We start from the raw sequence: 13,582 nt of genomic DNA, 5'->3' as shown, positions 1-13,582 counted from the left end.
GATTTGGACCTGTAGGCGAGCAGGCAGCAACATGGCAGATGGATTACAATGTGAATAATTGTGAAGTTACTACCTTGGTCAAAAAAAGGAAGGTGGAGTGTTTCGCAAATGATCAGAGGTTGGGAGGTGTTGATGTCGAAAGGAACTAGAATGTCCTTTGTTCATGAGTCGCTGAAGGCCAACATGCAAGTCAGGAAGTAAAGTATGAAGTTTATTTATTAGTGTCACAAGTAGGTTTGCATTAACACAGCAATGAAGGAGGAAACTGGAGCATCCGGAGAAAACCCATGGAGACACGGGGAGAACGTGCAGACTCCGCACAGACAGTGACCCAAGCCGGGAATGGAACCTGGGTCCCTGGTGCTGTGAGGCAGCAGCGCTAACCATATACGGCACCAGACAGAAAGGATATATTGGCACAATCCCGAGTGTGACAAGGCTCACTTTACCCTTGCAGGCTAACCTGCTCATATTCACCTATTTCCAGTTAGCAGATGCAGATTTTCCACAATTTGCGTCTGCTCTCAGCTCTCTCCCATTACCTCCATTGAATTGCGACTCTTAAATCCATCCTTTGAGATCAGGGCTCACAATCCCGAATGGTGTCTGGGCTGCGCTGCACAATCCATGGCAACCCAGTGTGTAAGGAAATTCAACCCCCGACTCCCAGCAGCGCCCCTCACTACCACCCCCCCAACTGGGGTGGCACAGTGATTAGCACTGCTACGTCACAGCGCCAGGGACCCGGGTTCGATTCCCGGCTTGGGTCACTGTCTGTGTGGAGTCTGCACGTTCTCCCCATGTCTGCGTGGGTTTCCTCCGGGTGCTCCGGTTTCCTCCCACAGTCTGAAAGACGTGCTGGTTAGGGTGCATTGGCCACGCTAAATTCACCCTCAGTGTACCCGAACAGGTGCTGGAGTGTGGCCACTAGGGGATTTTCACAGTAACTTCATTGCGGTGTTAACGTAAGCCTACTTGCGACACTAATAAATAAACTTTACTCCTCCTGCCTGCCTTCGGAGTTTCAGAGCACTCACCTGTTTGGGGTACAGAGAGACAGCAGCACGGTGCTTTCCCAGACCAGTGAGCAGTACAGCTGGCTGAGCTTGTTCAGGACGTTCAGGCCCAGCTGCGAGCCCCATTGGTTCACAGATATGGAACGGATTTCGCTCTGAAAGAACAGGGACAGCAAAGAGTCAGGCCCTCCCAATTCCTCTTCTAACGCAGCCCAATGTTGATGCTGCCGTCAACCCGACACAGCAAGAACCCGCCCGAGCACAGCTCAAAACAACTGAATTCGCGCAGGCACGCGGCCGGGGGGCGCGCGCGGCACGCGGCCGGGGGGCGCGCGCCGGCACGCGGCCGGGGGGCGCGCGCCGGCACGCGGCCGGGGGGCGCGCGCCGGCACGCGGCCGGGGGGCGCGCGCCGGCACGCGGCCGGGGGGCGCGCGCCGGCACGCGGCCGGGGGGCGCGCGCCGGCACGCGGCCGGGGGGCGCGCGCCGGCACGCGGCCGGGGGGCACGCGCCGGCACGCGGCCGGGGGGCACGCGCCGGCACGCAGCCGGGGGGCACGCGCCGGCACGCAGCCGGGGGGCACGCGCCGGCACGCAGCCGGGGGGCACGCGCCGGCACGCAGCCGGGGGGCACGCGCCGGCACGCAGCCGGGGGGCACGCGCCGGCACGCAGCCGGGGGGCACGCAGCCGGGGGGCACGCAGCCGGGGGGCACGCAGCCGGGGGGCACGCAGCCGGGGGGCACGCAGCCGGGGGGCACGCAGCCGGGGGGCACGCAGCCGGGGGGCACGCAGCCGGGGGGCACGCAGCCGGGGGGCACGCAGCCGGGGGGCACGCAGCCGGGGGGCACGCAGCCGGGGGGCACGCAGCCGGGGGGCACGCAGCCGGGGGGCACGCAGCCGGGGGGCACGCAGCCGGGGGGCACGCAGCCGGGGGGCACGCAGCCGGGGGGCACGCAGCCGGGGGGCACGCAGCCGGGGGGCACGCAGCCGGGGGGCACGCAGCCGGGGGGCACGCAGCCGGGGGGCACGCAGCCGGGGGGCACGCAGCCGGGGGGCACGCAGCCGGGGGGCACGCAGCCGGGGGGCACGCAGCCGGGGGGCACGCAGCCGGGGGGCACGCAGCCGGGGGGCACGCAGCCGGGGGGCACGCAGCCGGGGGGCACGCAGCCGGGGGGCACGCAGCCGGGGGGCACGCAGCCGGGGGGCACGCAGCCGGGGGGCACGCAGCCGGGGGGCACGCAGCCGGGGGGCACGCAGCCGGGGGGCACGCAGCCGGGGGGCACGCAGCCGGGGGGCACGCAGCCGGGGGGCACGCAGCCGGGGGGCACGCAGCCGGGGGGCACGCAGCCGGGGGGCACGCAGCCGGGGGGCACGCAGCCGGGGGGCACGCAGCCGGGGGGCACGCAGCCGGGGGGCACGCAGCCGGGGGGCACGCAGCCGGGGGGCACGCAGCCGGGGGGCACGCAGCCGGGGGGCACGCAGCCGGGGGGCACGCAGCCGGGGGGCACGCAGCCGGGGGGCACGCAGCCGGGGGGCACGCAGCCGGGGGGCACGCAGCCGGGGGGCACGCAGCCGGGGGGCACGCAGCCGGGGGGCACGCAGCCGGGGGGCACGCAGCCGGGGGGCACGCAGCCGGGGGGCACGCAGCCGGGGGGCACGCAGCCGGGGGGCACGCAGCCGGGGGGCACGCAGCCGGGGGGCACGCAGCCGGGGGGCACGCAGCCGGGGGGCACGCAGCCGGGGGGCACGCAGCCGGGGGGCACGCAGCCGGGGGGCACGCAGCCGGGGGGCACGCAGCCGGGGGGCACGCAGCCGGGGGGCACGCAGCCGGGGGGCACGCAGCCGGGGGCGCACAGGCACGCAGCCGGGGGGCACGCAGCCGGGGGGCGCACAGGCACGCAGCCGGGGGGCACGCAGCCGGGGGGCGCACAGGCACGCAGCCGGGGGCGCACAGGCACGCTGCGACAATTCAGTGCTGGAGAGATGCAGTTCACAGTAATGATCACACTTTGGCACAGAGCTACGTGAGGCAAGATCAGGACAGGTGACCAAAGCTGGGTCAGAGAGATTGGTTTGAAGACATATCTTAAAACAGGGGTGGGGAGGAGGCAGACAAGGAATTCCAAAGCGCAGTGCCGATGTGGCCAATGGCACGGTCACTCATGGCATAGCCATGAAATCAGATGCAAATGCGGGCAGAATTGTAGTGCAGGGATCACAGAGGTTAAGGGGCTTGGAGAGGGGTCTACAGAAATAGAGTAGGACAAGGCCTTTGTGCCTCAGCTGATGTCCAGAAATGCATCGCTCAGCAAATAATATCTTGCTGGACTGGTCACTGCCTCAGTCAGTGTAATCAGACTCCAACATGAACCGTTCCGTTCAAATGGAAATTCGTCTGGACCCAGAACCACAATGCAACTCTGCATCCTCTTTCAAACAGCACCCAAGGGCGGGGTGCAGGATGAGGTTGGGTGGTTGGGGAGGTGGGGGGGGGGGGTGTAACGGAAGAGGGGAGAAAAACAAAACTCAGAAATTCCACTTTTGATTGTGGATGGAACTGAGGATGAGCGTTTCCACAGCTCAAGAGAAAAAGCCTTCACTACAGTCCTTCAAAACGGAAGCTGGGTTAGCACACGCAGCAAAGAGGGACAGGAAATGAGCAAGAGGGACAATAACTGACTCAGCTCAGAGCCGTCAAGCTGAACCGTTGATGTGGGGTTGCTCGGTAGCCTGATGAGCTGAGTGCTTTCCAGTTTTACTCTATCCTTACCTGTCCCACCCTGCAGGTGTGCACAAACATCATGATGTAGGCATGTGCGGCAGTCAGAGCGTGCAGCAGCGGTGTGGCCTGGGCCGAGAGGGTGGCATCCGCCACATTGCCGGCGTTTGCCAACTCCCGCAGGAGGACCGAGCCACCGGGAGTGTCGATGGGCCGGTGCAGGGGCTCCAATGACGACAGTATGGTGTCCAGCTGAACGAGGCCTTCCTGCAGCACCTTCAGCTCGTGTGACAGGGTCTGCATCAACATGGTGTGGAAGAGATGGGTTAGATTTGCATTACGTGCCAGATGATGATGTACTCGATACAAAATGGACCGGCTAAACATCCCATTTAAGGGAAGCAGTTAAATTAAGCACCAGTGAGAGACAGACAGGACATGCACAACCTCAGAAAGTCCTAAAGAACTTTACAGCCATTGAGTTGAAGTATAAGCTCGGCACAACATCGTGGGCCGAAGGGCCTGTACTGTGCTGTACTGTTCTATGTTCTATTGTATTGTAGGAAATTTACACACAGTCAGCTCCCACAATCATGGATTAAATTACGAATGTAGTCAGGTGAGTTGAGGGATCGTTGTTTGTGAGGACACTGGGGAAACCTGACAGTAATCACAATACACCACCATGCTTCATCCCCGCTCCACACTTGTCACCCATCAGCAGCCATGGAATTTTTCACACACACTTCAGAGCACAGAGGGAGACCTCTGTTTAGTTCCCCATTCACAGGAAGATGCTTAGCACTGCGCCGCGACCCCCCCGGACTGCGCCGCGACCCCTCCGGACGATCTCACCCACCGGCACCCCAACCCTGAGAGCACAATGCTCCTTCGGGCCAGCCCCTCTGGCTCCACAGTGCCTAGTCAAAAGCTGATTTTTAAAAGGGTGCTTTTTTAAAACCCTGCACGGTGGCACAGTGGTTAGCACTGCTGCCTCACAACGCCAGGGACCCGGGTTCGATTCCCGGCTTGGGTCACTGTGTGGAGTTTGCACATTCTCCTCGTGTCTACGTGGGTTTCCTCCGGGTGCTCCGGTTTCCTCCCACACTCCAAAGATGTGCAGGTTAGATGGATTGGCTATGCTAAATGTGTGGGGTTACAGGGATAGGGCGGGAGAGAGGTCCAGGGTAAGATACATTGTCAGAAAATCAATGGAGATTTGATGGGCCAAATGGCCTCCTCTCACACTGGAGGAATTCTATAAGAGACCAGCATCAATCGCACAGCACCCACCAGAATGGACTTGCAAACTCCTGCGACGGCCTGGCAGGCAGCAGAAGTGGGGAAGTCAATGGGAAGGTTCGGAAGGCCCAGGATACACACAAGTGGCTGCAGCCCCTTCTGGGTCACAAACTCCTGGCAGTGGTCATCCGTGGTGTTGTTGCTCAGGATCGACTCGACAAACTTCATCTATTCAACAGAAAGAGACACAATGGTCAGGAGACATCCAACTGAAGGGGCGGTGGAGATAAGGAGACATCTCGCTACCATCGTGAGGGAGGGAATTGCAGGATTTTGACCCGGCGACATTGAAGGAACGGTCAATATATTCCCAAGTCGGGATGGTGAGTGGCCTGCAGGACAACATGCAGATCAGGGTGCCCCAATGCACCTGCTGGCCCTCAATGCCCAGATGGTAGAGGTTGTGAGCGTGGAGGGATCTGTCGAGAGAGCCTTGATGAGTTGATGTGGCGCATCGACAGAAGGTGCACGCTGCCAGATTTTCAGTCAGTTTGCATATATAATCAAGGAAAATAAGTTGTAGAAATCAAAAACAATCAGCACACATGCTGTATCCATCCGTCTCATGATCTGTCTGCAGTGAGCACGTTGAACTGAATAGTAACGCACAATGTAGTGGAGATGCCAGTGTTGCACTGGGGTGGGCACAGTAACTAGTCTCACAACACCAGGTTAAAGACCAACATGTTTATTTGGGAGCACGAGCTTTCGGGGCGCTGCCCCTTCACTCAACTGATGAAGGAGCAGCACTCCGAAAGCTTGTGCTACCAAATAAACCTGTTGGGCTTTAACCGGGCGTTGAGACCACTGAATGTACAATGTAGCCTGGGGATGGATCGGTCACTGTGTAATACTGGGGTACAGTACTGGTGGGGACGGGTCTGTCACTGCATAACACTGGGGTACAGTACTGGTGGGGACGGGTCTGTCGTTGTGCAACACTGGGGTACAGTATTGGTGGGACGTGTCTGTCACTGTATAACACTAGGGTACAGTACTGGAGGGGACGGGTCTGTCACTGTATAACACTGGGGCACAGTACTGGAGGGGACGGGTCTGTCACTGTATAACACTGGGGCACAGTACTGGTGGGGACGGGTCTGTCGTTGTGCAACACTGGGGTACAGTACTGGTGGGGACGGGTCTGTCGTTGTGCAACACTGGGGTACAGTATTGGTGGGACGTGTCTGTCACTGTATAACACTGGGGTACAGTACTGGAGGGGACGGGTCTGTCACTGTATAACACTGGGGCACAGTACTGGAGGGGACGGGTCTGTCACTGTATAACACTGGGGCACAGTACTGGTGGGGACGGGTCTGTCGTTGTGCAACACCGGGGTACAGTATTGGTGGGGACGTGTCTGTCACTGTATAACACTGGGGTACAGTACTGGTGGGTACGGGTCTGTCACTGTATAACACTGGGGTACAGTACTGGTGGGGACGGGTCCATCACTGTATAACACTGGGATACAGTACTGGTGGGTACGGGTCTGTCACTGTATAACACTGGGGTACAGTACTGGTGGGGACGGGTCTGTCGCTGTATAACACTGGGGTACAGTACTGGTGGGGACGGGCCTGTCACTGTATAACACTGGGGTACAGTACTGGTGGGGATGGGTCTGTCGCTGTATAATACTGGGGTACAGTACTGGTGGGGACGGGCCTGTCACTGTATTAACACTGGGGTACAGTACTGGTGGGGACGGGTCTGTCACTGTATAACACTGGGGTACAGTACTGGTGGGGACGAGTCTGTCTCTGTATAACACTGGGGTACAGTACTGGTGGGGACGGGTCGGTCACTGTGTAACACTGGGGTACAGTACTGGTGGGGGTGGGTCTGCCACTGTGTAACACTGGGGTACAGTACTGGTGGGGATGGGTCAGTCACTGTATAACACTTGGGGATAGTACTGGTGGGGATGGATCTGTCACTGTATAACACTGGGGTACAGTACTGGTGGGGACGGGTCAGTCACTGTGTAACCCTGGGGGACAGTACTGGTGGGGACGGGTCTGTCAATGTATAACACTGGGGGACAGTACTGGTGGGGACGGGTCTGTCACTGTATAACACTGGGGGATAGTACTGGTGGGGACGGGTCTGTCACTGTATAACACTGGGGTACAGTACTGGTGGGGACGGGTATGTCACTGTATAACACTGGGGTACAGTACTGGTGGGGACGGGTCCGTCACTGTATAACACTGGGGTACAGTACTGGTGGGGACGGGTCCGTCACTGTATAACACTGTGGTACAGTACTGGTGGGGACGGGTCTGTCACTGTATAACACTGGGGTACAGTACTGGTGGGGACGGGTATGTCACTGTATAACACTGGGGTACAGTACTGGTGGGGACGGGTCCGTCACTGTATAACACTGGGGTACAGTACTGGTGGGGACGGGTCTGTCACTGTATAACACTGTGGTACAGTACTGGTGGGGACGGGTCTGTCACTGTATAACACTGGGGTACGGTACTGGTGGGGACGGGTCTGTCTCTGTATAACACTGGGGTACAGTACTGGTGGAGACGGTCTGTCACTGTATAACACTGGGATACAGTATTGGTGGGGACAGGTCTGTCACCAAAACACTGGGGTACAGGACCGGTCCATCACTGTATAACACTGGGATACAGTACTGTTGGGGACGGGTCTGTCACTGTGTAATACTGGGGTACAGTACTGGTGGGGACAGCTCTGTCACTGTATAGCAACAGGGTACAGTATGGGTGGGGACAGGTCTGTCACTGTGTAATACTGGTGTACAGTACTGGTGGGGACAGCTCTGTCACTGTATAACAACAGGGTACAGTACCGGTGGGGACAAGTCTGTCGTTGTATAACACCAGGGTACAGTACTGGTGGGCTCAGGTCTGTCACTGTATAACACTGGGGTACACTACTGGTGGGGATGGGTCTGTCACTGTATAACACTGGGGTACAGTACTGGTGGGGACGGGTCCGTCACTGTATAACCCTGGGGTACAGGACAGGTGAGAACAGGTCTGTCACTGTATAACACTGGGGTACAGTACTGGAGGGGACGGGTCTGTCACTGTATAACACTGGGGTACAGTACTGGAGGGGACGGGTCTGTCACTGTATAACACTGGGGTACAGTACTGGTGGGGACGGGTCTGTCACTGTATAACACTGGGGTACAGTACTGGTGGGGACGGGTCTGTCACTGTATAACACTGGGGTACAGTACTGGTGGGGACGGGTCTGCCACTGTAAAACACCAGGGTAGAGTACTGGTGGGGACAGGTCTGTCACTGTATAACACCAGGGTACAGTACTGGTGGGGACAGGTCTGTCTAACACTGGGGTACAGTACAGGTGGGAACGGGTCTGTCACTGTATAACACTGGGGCACAGTACTGGTGGGGACGGGTCTGTCGTTGTGTAACACTGGGGTGCAGTATTGGTGGGGACGTGTCTGTCACTTTATAACACTGGGGTACAGTACTGGTGGGGATGGGTCTGTCACTGTATAACACTGGGGTACAGTACTGGTGGGGACGGGCCTGTCACTGTATTAACACTGGGGTACAGTACTGGTGGGGACAGGTCTGTCACTGTATAACACTGGGGTACAGTACTGGTGGGGACGGTTCAGTCACTGTGTAACCCTGGGGGACAGTACTGGTGGGGACGGGTCTGTCAATGTATAACACTGGGGGACAGTACTGGTGGGGACGGGTCTGTCACTGTATAACACTGGGTACAGTACTGGTGGGGACGGGTCTGTCACTGTATAACACTGGGGTACAGTACTGGTGGGGACGGGTATGTCACTGTATAACACTGGGGGACAGTACTGGTGGGGACGGGTCAGTCACTGTGTAACCCTGGGGGACAGTACTGGTGGGGACGGGTCTGTCCCTGTCCAACACTGGGGCACAGTACTGGTGGGGGTGGGTCTGTCACTGTGTAACACTGGGGTACAGTACTGGTGGGGATGGGTCAGTCACTGTATAACACTTGGGGATAGTACTGGTGGGGATGGGTCTGTCACTGTATAACACTGGGGTACAGTACTGGTGGGGACGGGTCAGTCACTGTGTAACCCTGGGGGACAGTACTGGTGGGGACGGGTCTGTCACTGTATAACACTGGGGGATAGTACTGGTGGGGACGGGTCTGTCACTGTATAACACTGGGGTACAGTACTGGTGGGGACGGGTATGTCACTGTATAACACTGGGGTACAGTACTGGTGGGGACGGGTCCGTCACTGTATAACACTGGGGTACAGTACTGGTGGGGACGGGTCCGTCACTGTATAACACTGTGGTACAGTACTGGTGGGGACGGGTCTGTCACTGTATAACACTGGGGTACAGTACTGGTGGGGACGGGTATGTCACTGTATAACACTGGGGTACAGTACTGGTGGGGACGGGTCCGTCACTGTATAACACTGGGGTACAGTACTGGTGGGGACGGGTCTGTCACTGTATAACACTGGGGTACGGTACTGGTGGGGACGGGTCTGTCTCTGTATAACACTGGGGTACAGTACTGGTGGAGACGGTCTGTCACTGTATAACACTGGGATACAGTATTGGTGGGGACAGGTCTGTCACCAAAACACTGGGGTACAGGACCGGTCCATCACTGTATAACACTGGGATACAGTACTGTTGGGGACGGGTCTGTCACTGTGTAATACTGGGGTACAGTACTGGTGGGGACAGCTCTGTCACTGTATAGCAACAGGGTACAGTATGGGTGGGGACAGGTCTGTCACTGTGTAATACTGGTGTACAGTACTGGTGGGGACAGCTCTGTCACTGTATAACAACAGGGTACAGTACCGGTGGGGACAAGTCTGTCGTTGTATAACACCAGGGTACAGTACTGGTGGGGACAGGTCTGTCACTGTATAACACTGGGGTACACTACTGGTGGGGATGGGTCTGTCACTGTATAACACTGGGGTACAGTACTGGTGGGGACGGGTCCGTCACTGTATAACCCTGGGGTACAGGACAGGTGGGAACAGGTCTGTCACTGTATAACACTGGGGTACAGTACTGGAGGGGACGGGTCTGTCACTGTATAACACTGGGGTACAGTACTGGAGGGGACGGGTCTGTCACTGTATAACACTGGGGTACAGTACTGGTGGGGACGGGTCTGTCACTGTATAACACTGGGGTACAGTACTGGTGGGGACGGGTCTGCCACTGTATAACACTGGGGTACAGTACTGGTGGGGACGGGTCTGCCACTGTAAAACACCAGGGTAGAGTACTGGTGGGGACAGGTCTGTCACTGTATAACACCAGGGTACAGTACTGGTGGGGACAGGTCTGTCTAACACTGGGGTACAGTACAGGTGGGAACGGGTCTGTCACTGTATAACACTGGGGCACAGTACTGGTGGGGACGGGTCTGTCGTTGTGTAACACTGGGGTGCAGTATTGGTGGGGACGTGTCTGTCACTTTATAACACTGGGGTACAGTACTGGTGGGGATGGGTCTGTCACTGTATAACACTGGGGTACAGTACTGGTGGGGACGGGCCTGTCACTGTATTAACACTGGGGTACAGTACTGGTGGGGACAGGTCTGTCACTGTATAACACTGGGGTACAGTACTGGTGGGGACGGGTCTGTCACTGTATTACACTGGGTTACAGTACTGGTGGGGACGGGTCTGTCTCTGTATAACACTGGGGTACAGTACTGGTGGGGACGGTTCAGTCACTGTGTAACCCTGGGGGACAGTACTGGTGGGGACGGGTCTGTCAATGTATAACACTGGGGGACAGTACTGGTGGGGACGGGTCTGTCACTGTATAACACTGGGTACAGTACTGGTGGGGACGGGTCTGTCACTGTATAACACTGGGGTACAGTACTGGTGGGGACGGGTATGTCACTGTATAACACTGGGGGACAGTACTGGTGGGGACGGGTCAGTCACTGTGTAACCCTGGGGGACAGTACTGGTGGGGACAGGTCTGTCCCTGTCCAACACTGGGGCACAGTACTGGTGGGGACGGGTCTGTCACTGTATAACACTGGGGTACAGTATTGGTGAGGACAGGTCTGGCACTATAACACTGGGATACAGTACTGGTGCGGACAGGTGTGTCGCTGTATAACACAGGGGTACAGTACTGGTGGGGACAGGTATGTCACTATAACACTGGGGTACAGTACTGATGGGGACGGGTCTGTCACTGTATAACACTGGGGTACAGTACTGGTGGGGACGGGTCTGCCACTGTATAACACTGGGGTACAGTACTGGTGGGGACAGGTCTGTCACTATCACACTGGGGTACAGTAGTAGTGGGGACGGGTCTGTCGTTGTATAACACTGGAGCACAGTACTGGTGGGGATGTGTCTGTCACTATCACACTGGGGCACAGTACTGGTGGGGACGGGACTGTCACTGGATAACACTGGGTACAGTATAGGTGGGGACGGGTCTGTCACTGTATAACACTGGGATGCAGTACTGGTGGGGACGGGTCCATCACTGTATCACACTGGGGCACAGTACTGGTGGGGACGGTCTATCGCTGAATAACGATGGGATACAGTATTGGTGGGGACAAGTCTGTCACTATAACACTGGTGTACAGGACAGGTTGGGACAGGTCCATCACTGTATAACACTGGAATACAGTACTGGTGAGGACGGGTCTGTCACTGTATAACACTAGGGGACAGTACTGGTGGGGACGGGTCCGTCACTGTATAACATAGGGGTACAGTACTGGTGGGGACGGGTCTGTCACTGTATAACACTGGGGTACAGTACTGGTGGGGACGGGTCTGTCACTGTATTACACTGGGGTACAGTCCTGGTGGGGACGGGTCTGTCACTGTATAACACTGGGGTACAGTACTGGTGGGGACGGGTCTGTCACTGTATAACACTGGGGTACAGTACTGGTGGGGACGGGTCTGTCACTGTATAACTGGGTCTGTCACTGTATAACTGGGGCCATGTACTGCGTCCAGTTCTGGTCGCCACACTACCAGAAGGACGTGGAGGCTTTGGAGAGAGTACAGAGGAGGTTTACCAGGATGTTGCCTGGTATGGAGGGGCTTAGTTATGAGGAGAGATTGGGTAAACTGGGGTTGTTCTCCCTGGAAAGACGGAGGATGAGGGGAGACTTATTAGAGGTGTATAAAATTATGAAAGGCATAGATAGGGTGAACGGTGGGAAGCTTTTCCCCAGGTCGGTGGTGACGTTCACGAGGGGTCATAGGTTCAAGGTGAGCGGGGGGGAGGTTTAACACAGATATCAGAAGGACATATTTTACACAGAGGGTGGTGGGGGCCTGGAATGCGCTGCCGGGCAAGGTGGTGGAGGCGGACACACTGGGAACGTTTAAGACTTATCTAGACAGCCATATGAACGGAGTGGGAATGGAGGGATACAAAAGAATGGTCTAGTTTGGACCAGGGAGCGGCACGGGCTTGGAGGGCCGAAGGGCCTGTTCCTGTGCTGTATTGTTCTTTGTTCTATAACACTGGGGTACAGTACTGGTGCATCGCCTCTTAGCTCAGCAGACACAGCAGTAACAACTCACTTACCACGTTGAGTATATAATCCATCAGTGGGATGGGTATCCTCTCCTCTGTGCCAACTACCCTGAGGATATACAAAGACAAAAGGACGTAAGGAGATGAAAGATATTTGAAAGAAGCAAGGCAGCTTCTGCTGCCATTCTGAGTGACCCAGACAGCCTGAGAGGCTGCATTGGAAGTTTGTCCAAGTGTTCACTGAGCAGCTCTCACTGTACAGACGCAGACAGAGCCGCACAGCAATGGAGGGAATTCAGCCCATCATGCTGAAGCTATCCAATCATAGTATAATAGAAATGATACAGCATACAAGGTGACCATTTGGCCCTTCTTGTCCATGCTGACCCAAAAACACCCAGGCGCCCTTTCTAATCTCATCTTCCTGAACCCAGCCCATAGTCTTCGAGCTCACAGTGCTTGAGGTGCAGATCCAGGTACACAGAATAATGCAGCACAGGAACAGGCCCTTTGGTCCATGATGCTGTGCCGTACATGGCCCCAAATTAAACTAATCCCTTCTGCTTGCCCTTGGTCCATATCTCTCTATTCCTGGCATATTCATGTGCTTATCCAAAAGCCTCTTCCGCCCCTATCCTGCACCACCACCCCTGGTAGCGCATTCCAGACACCTACCGCCAAAACCTTGCCCCTCACATCTCCTTTGAACTTTCCCCCTCTCACCTTAAGTGCATGCCCCCAAGTATTGGACATTTCAACTCTGGGAAAACAAAGGAGATAGTCATTGCCTTCAGGAAGTGTCGTGGAGGACATGCCACTCTCTACATCAATGGGGATGAAGTAGAAAGGGTCAGGAGCTTCAAGTTTTTAGGTGTCCAGTTCACCAACAACCTGTCCTGATCCCCCCACGCCGACACTATAGTTAAGAAAGCCCACCAACGCCTCTACTTTCTCAGAAGGCTAAGAAAATTCGGCATGTCCGCTACGACTCTCACTTTTACAGATACACCATAG

At 57.1% G+C, this 13,582-nt stretch overlaps 1 protein-coding gene across 1 annotated transcript in view; it reads right to left on the bottom strand.

Annotated features, from left to right (window-relative positions):
• Window positions 1-12,677, bottom strand: part of LOC144488670 (E3 ubiquitin-protein ligase HUWE1-like) — a gene marked incomplete at both ends in the record, with an annotated part of 64,049 nt that extends 51,372 nt beyond the window's left edge. Inside the window, 4 exons of the mRNA XM_078206757.1 lie at window positions 1,038-1,171; window positions 3,786-4,031; window positions 5,028-5,204; window positions 12,620-12,677. Of these exons, the coding sequence (XP_078062883.1) occupies window positions 1,038-1,171; window positions 3,786-4,031; window positions 5,028-5,204; window positions 12,620-12,677 (615 nt within the window). The remainder of the gene's footprint in view (window positions 1-1,037; window positions 1,172-3,785; window positions 4,032-5,027; window positions 5,205-12,619) is intronic.
• Window positions 12,678-13,582: the final 905 nt, after the last annotated feature.

This window comes from Mustelus asterias, unplaced genomic scaffold, assembly GCF_964213995.1.
Source record: "Mustelus asterias unplaced genomic scaffold, sMusAst1.hap1.1 HAP1_SCAFFOLD_1756, whole genome shotgun sequence".
NCBI lineage: Eukaryota > Metazoa > Chordata > Chondrichthyes > Carcharhiniformes > Triakidae > Mustelus > Mustelus asterias.
The sequence above is the reverse complement of the archived record's forward strand: the minus strand, read 5'-3'. Positions and strand labels throughout refer to the sequence as shown.